Raw genomic sequence first — 14,330 nt, 5'->3', positions numbered from 1 at the left:
TTCCCGCCCGTAATTTGAGCTTGGCGCAGGCCAACTGTGTTTTGGTGCGTCATTCTGCCGCCGTCCGCTAGAGTGCCCCTGCATCCTCTCCACATACCGTCTGTCTCTTATTGTGAGTGTATGCTTGTGATCATGGCCGCCCACGTGCTCGCTTTTGTGGTAGTGCCTTACCTGCTGCAGGCTCTCCTGCTACTCTCGTGCCTCTTATTAGTGTGTGTGATGATGGCCCCGCCGCCTGAGAAGAGGAAGAGAGTGGTTTTGACTCTGGAGAAGAAGAGGGAGATATTGGACAAGATGGATGCGGGATGGTCTTCCTCACGCATCCATCGTGAATTCAGCCTGGCCTGATCTACTTTGTTTGATATCAAGAGATCCCGAGACAAACTCATGCAGTACACGGCTGACTTCTTGTCGAAAAGCAAACGCAACGTGGAGAGGAAGATGATGTTTACTCCCAAGTATGCAGAAGTCGACCGCTCCACGTTGATTTGGTATCAGCAGCAACGTGCTGCTGGTGTGCTGGTGCGTGGCACAGAGCTGAAGGCTGCTGCTGAGAAGTTCGCAAGGCTTCACGACGCCCTAGACTTCAAGGCATCTGAGGGTTGGCTCTTCGTGTTGAAGTTATGACATGGCCTTACCAACCGTAAGTCTCATGGCAAAGCTTTGGACGCCAACGAGGATGGAGTAGAGGAATTTCGACACAAGGTGAAGCGCTTGATCGACAGGGAGGGCCTCACTCTTGGTCAAGTCTACAGTGCCGATGAAACTGGTTTATTCTGTCACTCTTTTCCAACGAACACTCTAGCGTAGGAGACGGAGAAGCGTGTACTTGGCCTCAAGCTTTCCAAGCAACGGATATCTTTGTGTTGTGCCAATGCTAACGGCATGCACCGGCTTAAGCCTGTTATTGTTGGCCGTGCAAAGCAGCCTCGGTGTCTTCGTGGGGTGATGGATGTCCTTCCTGTTGTTTGGTACCATTCTTTGAAGGCATGGTTCACTGCCCACATCTTCAAAGACTGGTTCCACCGCCATTTCATCAAGGAGGTCATCCATTACCAGACGGAGAAACTGGGAATCCCACAAGACCAGGTAAAGGCCCTCCTTCTCCTTGACATTGCACCTGCTCACCCGGGCGACAAGGACTTGGTAGCTGAGTGGCCGCATTGGGTGCATGTTTCTGCAACCTAATACTACTGCTCTCATCCAACCAATGGACCAAAGAGTGATCGTGGCAACAAAGAAGCTGTACCGAAGGAAGTTCCTGGACGAGGTGATGGTTGTTCTCGAGGACGAGGACGAGCACAGGGAAGGATGGGACACGCGAGGCCAGCAGACTTTGGAAAACCTTCGCTGCTACAACGTCAAGTCTACCATCTACAACTGGGCCAGTAAGTGTAAAACAATGCATTCACAGTGAGAGGGACATGCAAATTGTGATAGATGTTGAAGTAAAAAGTAATCAGAAAAGTGTACTGAACATTGCTATACCTTCCCAGCATAAATTCTTAAGTATACCTTACATAGAAAACAGCTTTCTCTCACCTATGTTTAGAGCGTGAGAGAGCAGGAATACCTGTATACGAGTATGCAGAACTCAGTAAAACCCATTTCCAAGCTTGGGTGAGTATTTTAATGGTGAAATTCGTTGGTTTCACATCAAAATCTATCTTTTTAGGCCCCCCCCCCAAACAAGTTCAAAAAATGACCGGCACGGAGGCGACCCATTGGGCTAAAAATAGCTGGCATGCGGCGGGTTAAATGTCAGGACCAACTTGCTTAGCCCCGGGCTTCTAGGCATCTCATGGGGCAACATAGGATTAGATGATATCATCATCATCATTATCCGGACCTCCATTCCCACCGTAGGGCAGGGTGAGGAGCAGCAGTGTCCAAACAGTTCAAGTTTGCCTAATCCAATGGGCCATGCATCCATTCACTCATCATTCAAGCCCCCAGAATCCTGGCTCTATCTAATACACCAAAAACATTCACCACATTCTGTAGCCTCACATAAACTTATCCGATAGAGCCAATCTGGACACTGTCACATTAAAAAGGGGTGCCAAATCCCTGATCATGCACTTCTCACAATATTCATCCAGCCAGCTCGATCTCTTGTCAGTCGCCTAGCCTCACTGACTCCATACCTCTCTTCCTCACACACGCATCCACCATATCCCTCCACCTTCTACTTGGCCTACCTTGCCTCCTCCCTCCTACAGATTGGCTCAGACATACCTTTTTCACCGCTGTGTTATCCATTCTCTCCACATGACCATACCATCTCAGTACACTCTCATAGATTCTGGTGTCCAGACTTCCTCACCCCACATCTTTCATGAATCACATTATTGCATATCCTACCCACTCTCTGTACTCCACATACATTCCTCATCAGTTCCATCTCCATTGCTTTCACTCTTGACTTTTCATTTTCATGCCACACCATAGTCTCACATCCTTATATAAAAGTTGACAACATTCCTTGATGCAAGCCTTTTGGAGCTGCAACACTCAAGCCTCTGTTTCTTATCAAGGTCTTTATAGTACCAGCTACTTTCTGTCTTTGTTTCACTCTACTTTCCACTTCTTTTGCACCTTTTCCCTTCTTTTCTGTCACTGTACCCAGGTATTTGAATTCTCTCACCAATTCCAGTCTCTCTCCATTCACAGTAACATCTCACTGGGAGTCACCTTCTCTCTCAGTAACCATCACTTAACTCATTTCTACATTTACTCTCAAGGCATGATGCTCACAGGCATCTGCAAGACTCTGCACTATTCTACCAACTTCTTATCCAGTATTTGCAAAAGTACTGCATCACTAGCTTATAACAAATTTGAGATATTCCATCCATCACCATTCATTACCAACGCCATCCCTCTTTCCATTACTCGTGTTTTTACTTCTCTCCTCACCCTATCCATGTATATTTATAATGAACAACCATGGGGACATCACACAGCCTTGTTGCAGACCAATCGTGAACCATTCACTTAGATGGCCATTTACCCTTACATTGCTTCACTACTATCATAAAAACTATTGACAGCACCTAGCAGCTTACCATCTACACTGTACATGTGCAAAACCTTCCACAGTACTTCTCTCTGCTTTGTTGTATGATTTTTCCAGACCCATGAATGCCACAAACATCTTATAGTTCTCACAAGCCTTCTCCTATCTGTCTCACTGGAAATATTTGATCCACATATTCCCTGCCACTCCTGATGCTGTGCTGTTCATCACTCACTAGGATATCTCTCTTAATTTCTCTGTAATGATTCTTCCATATACCTTCCCTACCACACTTAATTCTTTCACTCGCTTCACTCACCTTTCTTTTTGTACAGGGGTACAATCACAGCCTTTTTCCACTCTGCTGGCAGTTTCACTCATCCATGCCTTCTTACATATCTCCAGCAAGCACTTCATTTTGCTTTCTCCACTACACTTAATCATCTCTGCATACACTTCATCATCCCTGGTTGCTTTCCCATTTTTCAGCTTCTTCACAGCATCACATTTCCTGGCACTGCATTCCTTTTCCGCACACTCCCCAAACCAATTGCGTTTACAGTGGCTTTGCTCTCTCTATTCCCATTCATCAGGCTTTCAAAGTATTCTTTCCATCTGGTCCTTACTTCATTCCCATGGGTTAATAATCTACCATTTACATCCTTCACACTTCTACATTTCTTCCCACTGTCACTTCAACATTTCCACACCTCTTCCTAAAATAACTTCCTTTTTTCAGAGTAATTTGCATTCATTTTTCTTCATAGATAATCATTTACTTCCTCTTTTTTCCTCTTCAGTAGTCTCTTTATGTGCTTATTGCTCTCAGTATGTTCAGTTCTTATTTCAATTGAACCCCTGTCCTGTAACCACTCAAGCCACTTCATTCTCTTTTCCTCTGCCACTCTCTTAACTTCTTCATCTCACCATGTCGTATCTTTCTTCTTTAATGTTACTCTTGCCACACCACATACCGCTTTAGCATTCCTAGCTAAGCAGTCCCTATATGCTTTCCACAGGCTGTCCAGATCCATTTAGTTCTAATTCACTTTTTCTTGTTCCCCCCCCTACTTTGGGCCTGTTTTCATCTGCCATGTCTTTGATCCTCAGCTTCTTGACTTTCAGTCTTTTTCCCTGACTCCTCCTTTCTCTCCTGGTTCACCTCACTCCTCTCAACATGATCTTGCATACCACAATCACGTGATTTGACAGACCTCCACATCGTCCTTTCACGGCCCTCTTATCAACAACTATTCCCAGCATTGACCTGTTTATGAGCACATAATCAATCAGGTTCCTTTCAACATGATCCCTGTTCCGTCTATGCCATGTATGTTTATGTGCATCTTTGTTTTTGAAATTCGTGTTACAGATGCACTGTCTCCTTTTCTGACACATATCCTTCAGTTGCTTCCCATTATCATTTTCTCCTAGCACTCCATTACAACCCATTATGCCATCCTCAGGACCAGTGCCTACTCCTCCATTCGTATCGCCCATTACGATCACTTTATAGCTCCTGGGCATTTCTCCCACTGCTTCATCCACCTCATCACAAAACCTGTCTTTCTCTATCCCACTCCTGTCATCACACGGTGCATGTGCTACAGTCACAGTCACTTTCACCTTCTCACACATGAACTTGACATACATACATCTTGAGTTGACACATTTGTAATCTTTCATTCCACTCCGCCTCACCCATTCATGCCCAACCTCACACATTTTACGTCCTCTCACTCCACCACTTCACACCCTTTTATCTTTGTTTCACACAATGACATCACAGCATATCTCGCACTCTTGAACACATTAACCACTTCCACCTTCCTGCTGTCCTCATTCACACCTCTCACATTCCACATGGGGATGCGAATCTGCCCTTTTGGTTGGGGCCCTGGCTAGGCCCTACGAGGCTCTCCGAAACATTTGCCATGATTAATTGATTTTAGATAGAGGAGTCAGTATGTATTTAGTAATTGCAGTGCTTGAAGAAGTGCTATGAGAATGATGGAAATAAGCTGATAAAGGGCAAACTTGTGGGCCAGGTTAGTGTAAAATAGGTATTGTTTTCATCTTTAGTACTAGAGTATTGTACTCATTTAATTACAAACCTGCTTGAATTCCCACTGGAGGGGGAGTGAACCATTGGAGTTAACGAACTTTCGTCTTTAACAAATCTGGCTTCCCCCCCAGTTTGTTTGTCACAGTAGGTATTCTGTATTCTACTGGATTGTCACCAGAGTAGAGATGGTGTGTTTATTTGATTATGACGGTGGCATTAAAATTCAGTTACTAGGAGAAACATCAATATATGGCAACACTTACATGGCTGTGTGTCACTAGGACTTACCCTATGTACAGCCATAAGCAAAAATTTGATGTCATGACCAGCTGGGTTTATGGATGGTGTTACATAGACAGTTTTTGTCATAGCAATATGAATTATGCAAGTATGAGAATTCAGAATATCCTGTTGTGTAGGGAGGACCAGGAAATATGGAAGCCAGCTCAGTGTTGTGAGAAATTTGTCAGTTAATTTTTGGTTGTGGCTGTGAACAAATGCTACTGGGCTGCTGCTTCTTGCATCCTTATGTGTACACAGCCACCCAATACACTGCTCCACTGACTGCTAAAACATCTGTTATGTCATCTCTTATATCATGAGTTTAGTGTAATATGTTAATATAAGGGTGTGTGTGCGTGTGTGTGTATGTGTTTTATGTGCAACATGTTCGGTAGCATTGCGACGGCCTGGCTCCCTCACTCGTTCATCTGATAATGTTTTGCTGACCAATATAGACTGCAGCACCATTGACCACAACCAATGACCACACGTATACACACACTCCTATTACTGTGTATAGAATTTGCATTCATGCCTATTCTCAACATTACTCTTTTACTTCACAGTTTCACTGACTATCACAGCACCATTGATGACACATTCTCATACCCTTGCATTACTGGGTAGAGAATGTGCACACACAGGTGTGTACATTCTCTACACATCCTTTACATGATCCAAGACTGTGAAAGTGCTCACCTCTGAGGATGATGTGAGTACTGTGATGTAGTTGGTGGTGCTGTCCAGTGCACCTTTTTAATGTCATTTTTTTTCTTCCTTTATAAATTCAAATGTCTTAGGCTCTTGTGGGTGGGTGAAATCCTGGATGTTGATCCTATGAATGTTGGTGTGCTGGTGTATATGATAAATCATGAATTATTCAAAATTGTAATAACAGTGCTTTGTCATTGCTTTTCATAGATTGGTACCTTGGGTGGTGTGCTACTAAAAAAGAAGATATACAAGGACCAGATGGAAACCATGATAGCCCAGTATGTCTTCCCAGAGTTCCAGAGTCCATATGGATTTATGAGGGCACGGGTGAGTTTTGTTAGAAAATCATATGAGGGAAAAGGTTGGGTGATATGTGTATTCAGTAGACATTTGATTACATGCTTAGTGTTTTGCATTCAGGTAGAAAAGTATTCAGAAATATGTACTCTCAATGCAGTGGTTTTGCCTTGTAATGCAGTACTACATTATCTTAGCCGTGGATTGCTATACCTCAAAGACGGTAAAATGAAATAGGCAGTTGTTGTTATAAGAGTTCCTGATTTTGTTCATTATAAATCACTTTCGATCAGTTTATTGAGGTTGTTGGATTCCAGGTGCATGATAATACAGGAGTATGATAGAACGTAGTAATCCATCCGTCCATCATCCAATCATGTTGCCCCATAAGGATCGTTAGAGCTTGGGGGTAGGCAATTTGGTCCTGACATTTACGATGAGTGACCAGCCTCACTTATGCCTGAGTGGCATTATGTGAGCAGTAAACCCCAACCATCCCTTGGATATGAACCTGCATTGGCTCAGTCCGATTGGAACGCCATAATTACTCACTAAACCACCAGGCGCCATAATTTGGTTATGTGGTTACCACTCAGCGTAGTAAATGGTTTCCTGGTGTACAGGAAACCATTTGGCTTTTCAGTGTAGAGTTACCCATAGGCAGAAGGAAGGGGAAAGAAAGATGGACGAGGGAGTGTATAGTCACATTAACCAGGCTTCGGAGTCGCTGGGGGGGGACATAAATGCCCTCATCTGCCCCTCTCCTGGTGACAACTCAACGAGATGCCAGGAACCACTGTCCGGCACACTTCTTCTTCATTTCTGCAACATTTGTGGCCTTACCCCTAACTTTATCTCTGTGGAGCACCACCTCTCCTCCTCTAAACCTCACATTCTCTTCCTGACAGAGACTCACCTGTCTGAGGCAATTGACATCATGCCCTTTTCTGTTTCCTCCTACTTTCTCTATACTCATTTCAAAGCCAAAGGTGGCTGTTGTGTATAAGTACGCAATGACTTATCTTGCTCTCGTGTTCCTGAGCTTGATTCTTCTGAATTCTCTACTCTCTGGCTTTGGCTTCTCTGTCATTCTCTGACTTAATATATCTATGCTGTTTACTTATCCCCTAATTCTACTGACTATGAAAAATTCTTCGACTGTCTTCTTCTACGATGGAACACATTCTATCCATTTCTTTCTCTGAAATCTCCATTCTATTAGATTTCAATGCTCACCACCACCTTGGGCTCTTACCCCCTTTCACTGATCCCCCTGCGGAACAAGCCTACATCTTTTCTATCTTTAATGACCTAGAGTAGCTTGTACAGCATCCTACCCATATCCCTGACTGCCTTGGAGAGAGCTTCAACATACTTGACCTCTTCCTTACAACTAACCCTTCTGCTTACACTGTTGATCTTTCCTCTCTGTTGGGTGCCTCCGATCACAACCTCAGTACCTTGACCATTCCTATTGCTCCGGTACGGCCTGTGGACCCTCCAAAGAAACATCTACTATGGCATTTTGGAGCTGCAAACTGGGAGGCCCTCAGGCAGTACTTCTTTGATTTTCCCTGGAATGATTATTGCTTCCATATCCAGGAGCCACCTGAGTGTGCCTTGTGCATTATGGAGGTTATTCTCTCGGACGTGGAGCATACATTCCCTTCTCATATCCTTTGACTTGTGCAAGAAAGCCTTGGTTTAATCATGCTTGTTGTAATGCTGTCCGCAACAAGGAGAGGGCATATAATAGGTACCAGAGCCAACCCACCCGTGAATCACATTTTTTTTATGTTTCTGCCCGGAATCATGCTATGTCTTTTCTTCACTCTGCTAAAAATAATTTCATCCATACTAAATGCTCTTGACTCTCCAACTCGAATTCTTCCCGCTTCTTCTGGCATCTTGCCAAAAACCTTTCTAACAACTTTACTTCATCATCCTTCCCTCCTCTTTTCTACTCTGATGGCATTGTAGCTCTTTCTCCCACTGATAAAGCAGATCTCTTCGCTCAGACTTTCTCCTCCAATTCCACCTTAGATGATTCCGATGCTGTACCTCCATCACTTCCCCCCTTTGAGTTCCTCATGGCCGACATTAAAATGTCTTCAGCTGATGTATTTTCTGCCATCACTGGCCTCAATACTAACAAGGCATAGGGGCCTGATGGAGTCCCTCCTGTTGTCCCCAAGAACTGTGCCTCTGTGCTTACACCCTGCCTAGGTAAACTCTTTCACTGTTGTCTGTCAACTTGTACCTTTCCTTGCTGGAAGTTTGCTCACATTCAGCCAGTCCCAAAGATGGATGACCATTCCCAACCCTCTGACTATTGTCCAATTGCTTTAACATCCTGTGTCTCAAAATTTTTTTGTCAATTCTTAACAGAAAAATTTTAAAGCATCTTTTCTATCAACCTTCATTCTGATCATCAGTATGGGTTCCATCAGGGACGCTCCACTGACGATCTTCTCACATACTTTTCAGACTCCTGGTCATCCTCTTTTCGGGACTTTGGCGAAAGCTTTGCCTTTGCACTTGACGTTTAAAAGGCTTTTGATCGAGTCTGTCATAAATCTTTAATATCCAAACTGCCGTCGTATGGTTTCTATCTGTGCCTTCATCTATAGTTTCCTTTCTGGTCGTTCTATAGCCGCTGTTGTAGACGGCCATCGTTCTTCTCCTAGATCTATCAACAGTGGTGTTCCTCAGGGCTGTGTCCTATCACCAACTCTCTTCCTTTTATTCATTAGTGATCTTCTAAGCTGTACATCTAACCCTATCCACTCATACGCTGATGATTCCACCTTTCACCTTTCCATTCATTTCCCGGAACGTCCATCTCAGCAGTTACTTCAACAAACAAGGGATGAGGCTATGACACACGTAATGTCTGACATGGCTCGTATCTCGGACTGGGGTAAAAAAAAATCTTATTTTTAATGCATCAAAGACTGTTTTACTCTTATCAACCCAACACAATCTTCCACAGGAGTACCCACTAATGTTTAATAATATCCAGCTCAATCCTGCATCATCCTTGAACATGCTTGGGGTTTCTTTCACTCGGGACTCCTCTTGGAAAGATCATATTACATCTCTTGAAAAATCTGCTTCCAAGAGATTAGGTGTGCTAAGTTGACTCCATACCTTCCTTACCCCTGCACAGTTGTTGACTTTATACACGGGTTTTATTCGTCCCTGTGTAGAGTATAACTCTCGTGTATGGGGAGGCTCCCCACAAACAGGTCTTCTCAGTAGGGTGGAGTCAAAGGCTTTTCATCTTATTTCATCCCATTAACCCTCCATCTCCTACTGGCTCCCTGCAACCTGTCTCATCGCTACACTGTTGCATCTTTATGTCTTTTCTATTGCTACTTCAATGGTCACTGCACCTCTGAACTGTCTGCATGCATCCCTCGACCACTACGACGGGTGCGTAGCACCCATGTAGCAACAAACTCTCATCCCTTTTCTGTCCAACTCTGATGCAAGAGTTAACCATTACTCCCAGTCCTTCATATATGCAACAGGTCAACTCTGGAACTGTCTCCCTCTGTCTGTACGTACTACTTCCTATGATCTTCAGTCTTTCAAATGCAGTGTGTCCAGGCATCTCAAAATGATCGGATCTTGAATTTGGCTCTCTTTGGTATTGTTTTTGTTTTTTTCTTGGAAGTAACAGTTTGCTGGCACCTGGCCTTTGGTTCCTTCTTTCTTGAAAAAATGGGGAAGGGGGCAGAAGGAGGAGGAAAGATTGTAATACTGAATGTAGTTGGTGATCCAGCCAGCTTTGTCTCTTGTCAGTCCTCTCGCCTCTCCGACTTCCATACCCCTCTTCCACACACACTGATCCACCATATCCCTTCACCTTCTTGGCTTACCTTGTGTCCTCTCTTCTTCATATTTGCTCAGAGATACCTTTTTCACTACTCCTGGTATCCATTCTCTTTACATGACCATTCCATCTCGGTACTCTCTACGATTCTGGTGTCCACAGACTTCCTCACTCTGCGTCTTTCACGAATCACATTATTTTGTGATTCGTGAAAGATGCTGAGTGAGGAAGCTTGTGGACGTCAGAGTTGAAGAGAGAGTACTAAGATGGTATGGTCATGTGGAGAGAATGGAGAACAATAGAGAGGTGAAAAAGGTACATCTGAGCGAATTTGAAGGAGGGAGGAGGCGAGGTAGGTCAAGGAGAAGGTGGAGGGATATGGTAGATGAGTGTGTGAGGAAGAGAGGTAATGAAGTCGGTGAGGCTAGGGGACTGACGAGAATGAGTTGGCTGGATGAATGTTGTGAGAAGAAGTGCATGATTAGGGATTTGGCATCCCTTATAAACGTGACACCATTTGAATTGACTCTATCAGATATGTTTATGCGAAGCTACAGAATGTGGTGAAAGTTGTTTTGGCACATCAGATAGAGCCCAGATTCCGGGGGCTTGAACGATGAATGATTGGAAGCATGGCCCATTGGATTGGGCAGACTTGGGCTGTCTGGATGTTGCTACTCCTCACCCTGCCCTAGGGTGGGATAGGATGGCCGGATGATGATGATTATGATTGTGGAATGGGATCCAAGATTCCGTGGGCTTGGATGATGAGTGAATGGAAGAATGGCTCATTGAAGTGAGCAAACTATAGACTGTCTGGACATTGCTACTCCACGCCCTGCCCTTAGGTGAGAAAGGAGGTCTGGGTAATGATGATGATAATGAGAATGGGATTGACTGTAATTGAGGAGATACAGGTTTTTGGTACTCATTTTTATCAGATTTATGCTATTCATTTTTGTTGTTTAAGATTTACTTTTTAGTGTTTACAGATGTTTGCATTCATAGTTTCCTCCTCCTTTCCAGGCATGTTGGATTCTTCAGAACTTTGATGAGATTAAATTCAAATCTGACCAGAACATTGTGGCAGCAATGAATTGTATCCAGAATGCTCTGCTCAATGACCAGGAGTTACCAGTGAAAGTGGAGGCAGCCATGGCTCTCTCAGCTTTCCTTGCATCACAGCACAAAGCAGAGAAGATTGTTGAACCATATGTATGTACAAGTTTGTGTGTAGTGATTCATGTACATGTATGTATATATGCATTGTTTGAGATAAATGGGTGTGTATGGTAGGCTGCAAAATAATGCTGATTATGTGTGTGTGGCATGTAAAGGAGAGCATATAGAAGGTATTAAAATTTGCTGGAGAGTCTTCAGTGTGGAGGAGAGTTTTGTTATTTGGGAGACATACGTGCTGTTGGTTGAGCTAGAGCTAGCTCGGTGGCAAGGGTAAGGAGTGATTTGAAAAAGTTGCTCCCCCTGACAGTGCTAAGGAGACCTTGTATGATGCATGTGTTGAGAGTGTATTGCTGTTTGTTAGTGAGACTTTCAGTGAAATAGGAGAACATTCGTAGGCTTAAACATACAGAGATGAGAATGATTGGATGTATGTGTGCTGCATCCTTGAATGATAGGCTTGTAGGGATTAGGAGTGAGAATGAAGAGTTGAGAGGAAGAATGGAGCTTGAATGTATTGATGTTGTGATGAGAAGGGGTAGATTGAGATGGTTTGGGCATGTGGAGAGGATGGAGGATGACAAATGGGTGTAGAGGATGAGGTCTGTGAATGTTGAAGGTAGAGTTGTGAGAGGCAGATGGAAAAGACTTAGAGATGAAGTCATCGAGTATGACCTGAGGAGTAAGGACTGAAAGGAGAGGCTGCAAGAGATTGAGTAGTGTGGAGAGCTGTCATTAGGTGATCAACGCTGATGCATGCAAGCATGTTGGAGCCTTTATGAATAAATGAGCTAACATATATATGTACAGTAATCCCGCATATTTCGCGGTAGTTAGGTTCTTGTAACCCCCGCGAAAAGTCAATTCCGCGAATACCTTATTAACAATTGAAAACTTGCACTTGTGTCCACCATGCTGCCCATCACACAGTCCATGTCCATACTGACTGCGAGACAATTCGCCGTCAGACAATTCCCCGTCAAAACATGGACGATTCCCTTCAGAACAATTCGCACCCTGGACGATTCCCCGCCATTCTATAAATATACTAATCAAAACTTTCATCAATATACTTATTATTAATTAATCAATACTTTAATAACTATATTTCAGGGGTATCCAGCAAAATCTATGTTCAGTAGCGTAGGTTCTGGATATTATTTATTAGTTGCACCTTTAGTCAATAATTAACTTGTTTCTTCCTCGTTGTAGTCGCCTTTGAATTATATTCTAGCGTCACCCATAGCTATCTTCATTAATGAAGGCGAATTGTTTTGTGTTTGTTGTGACTGCGAATTGTCCCGAAACCTCCATACTCATCCCGAAATACCTTCTTACAAGATTGAAAGAACATACTCCATTATGAAGGAAAAACGTAAACACCGTACTGTAATACACAATTATCTACACATTTATTAACAAAACAGTACAAAATAAAAAGATGCATTAACTGGTGATAGCAAACACTCGCACGGTCGTTTCTTAGCTTGTCCAGTAACACAATTTTCTCTGCTAAGGTCATAACTTGATCGTTTTGTCACTCTGGAGTTCTTACTAATTGTATTATTAGCCTTTGGTGAGGCTGGCTTACGTCCTGGGGTCATGTGGAAAGCAAGTGGGAGGCAAGAGGCTCATATCATAGTGTGGTTACAACCACAACATCCACTTACGGCAGGCAGGCATGGACTGAAGAATGCGAGGCAGAGAGCAGTGTTGCCATATCCAAACAACGAAATTATGCTAGGGCAATGAAAAAATTATGCTAGATTGAGCATATTTGTTCCAAGTAAAAAATGAATTATGCTAACTTGAAGGTAAATGATAAAATTCTATACATATTTGTGCAACATATTAATTATGTATTGTTTACTATGAAAATATTAAAATGAACCTACATACAGTAAGAGGATAAATATCGGTATCTACCCATACTGCTTTTTCCCACGAAACTTACGTTTTTCTGATGGATTTTGATGTGATTCGTTCGATTTTGAGCATCATTTCCGTCGGAAATAACCAGATTTTGATATATGACCCCCCCCCCATCCCCCTGAAATAATGAGGGATCTTTGGGGAATCGGGGGTTATAGGGAGGGGGGGAAACACAGAAAATGGTCATTTCCGACTGAAATGAAGCTGAAAATTGAATGAATCATACCAAAATCCATCGGAAAAACCTAGGTTTCATGGGTAAAGTACAAAGCTCAAACTTATCCTAACCTAACCTAATCCAACCTAACCTAACCTAACCTAATCCAACCTAACCTAACCTAACCTAATCCAACCCAAGCCCAAACTGAAAGTAACCAACTATTCAAACATCTTACCTTATTCGTCTCTCCCTCTCTCTCTCTCTGATTTGTAGCTTTTATAAAATTATTCTAAAAATATTCCATTCCATTCTAAATTATGCTAGAATGATTGTAAAACTTCTAATATGCTAAAAAATATTCCAGACTCGAAAATTTGATCAAAATTATGCTAAAAGAATAAAATTATGCTAGATATGGTAACACTGGCAGAGGGGCCACGGGAAAGGGACAGAGGGTGGCGTGAGTTTACCGCGCTACAATTGGAAGCTGCGGGAATTTAAATTTTTTTTTTTTTCTGTATATTCAAGGATATTTTTGTTGAACTTATTTATGCTAAGAAAATCCGCGAGAGGGCAAAACCGTAGACAAAAAATCCGCAAAAAATGCGGGATTACTGTATATGTGAATGGGATGATTGAGGAAGTACTGCTCACATTTAGTTTGAATACCGTAAAAGGACAGAGAAGCTGAACAACTAGTTTGAATTCCCTTCACTCCCCGCGTCCCCTCCTCATAGACTTATTACAGGGATAGATTGACCTGGATATGAATGTTACATTCGGCCTTGTATAACATTGATTAGGGTTAGATTGTACAGGGGCTTGTTTTTTTTTTTTTTTTTTT

At 43.0% G+C, this 14,330-nt stretch overlaps 1 protein-coding gene across 1 annotated transcript in view; it reads left to right on the top strand.

Moving 5' to 3' along the window:
• msk (importin-7 msk) overlaps nucleotides 1-14,330 on the top strand; it is a 161,003-nt gene that overhangs the window by 57,904 nt on the left and 88,769 nt on the right. Inside the window, exons 9-10 of the mRNA XM_080276609.1 lie at nucleotides 6,288-6,407; nucleotides 11,242-11,430. Coding sequence (XP_080132735.1) covers nucleotides 6,288-6,407; nucleotides 11,242-11,430 — 309 coding nt within the window. The remainder of the gene's footprint in view (nucleotides 1-6,287; nucleotides 6,408-11,241; nucleotides 11,431-14,330) is intronic.

Source organism: Coenobita brevimanus, chromosome 65, assembly GCF_032717465.1.
Source record: "Coenobita brevimanus isolate Jiangsu-jjx chromosome 65, ASM3271746v2, whole genome shotgun sequence".
NCBI lineage: Eukaryota > Metazoa > Arthropoda > Malacostraca > Decapoda > Coenobitidae > Coenobita > Coenobita brevimanus.
Note: the sequence above shows the minus strand (reverse complement) of the source record. Positions and strands in the feature narration are given on the sequence as shown.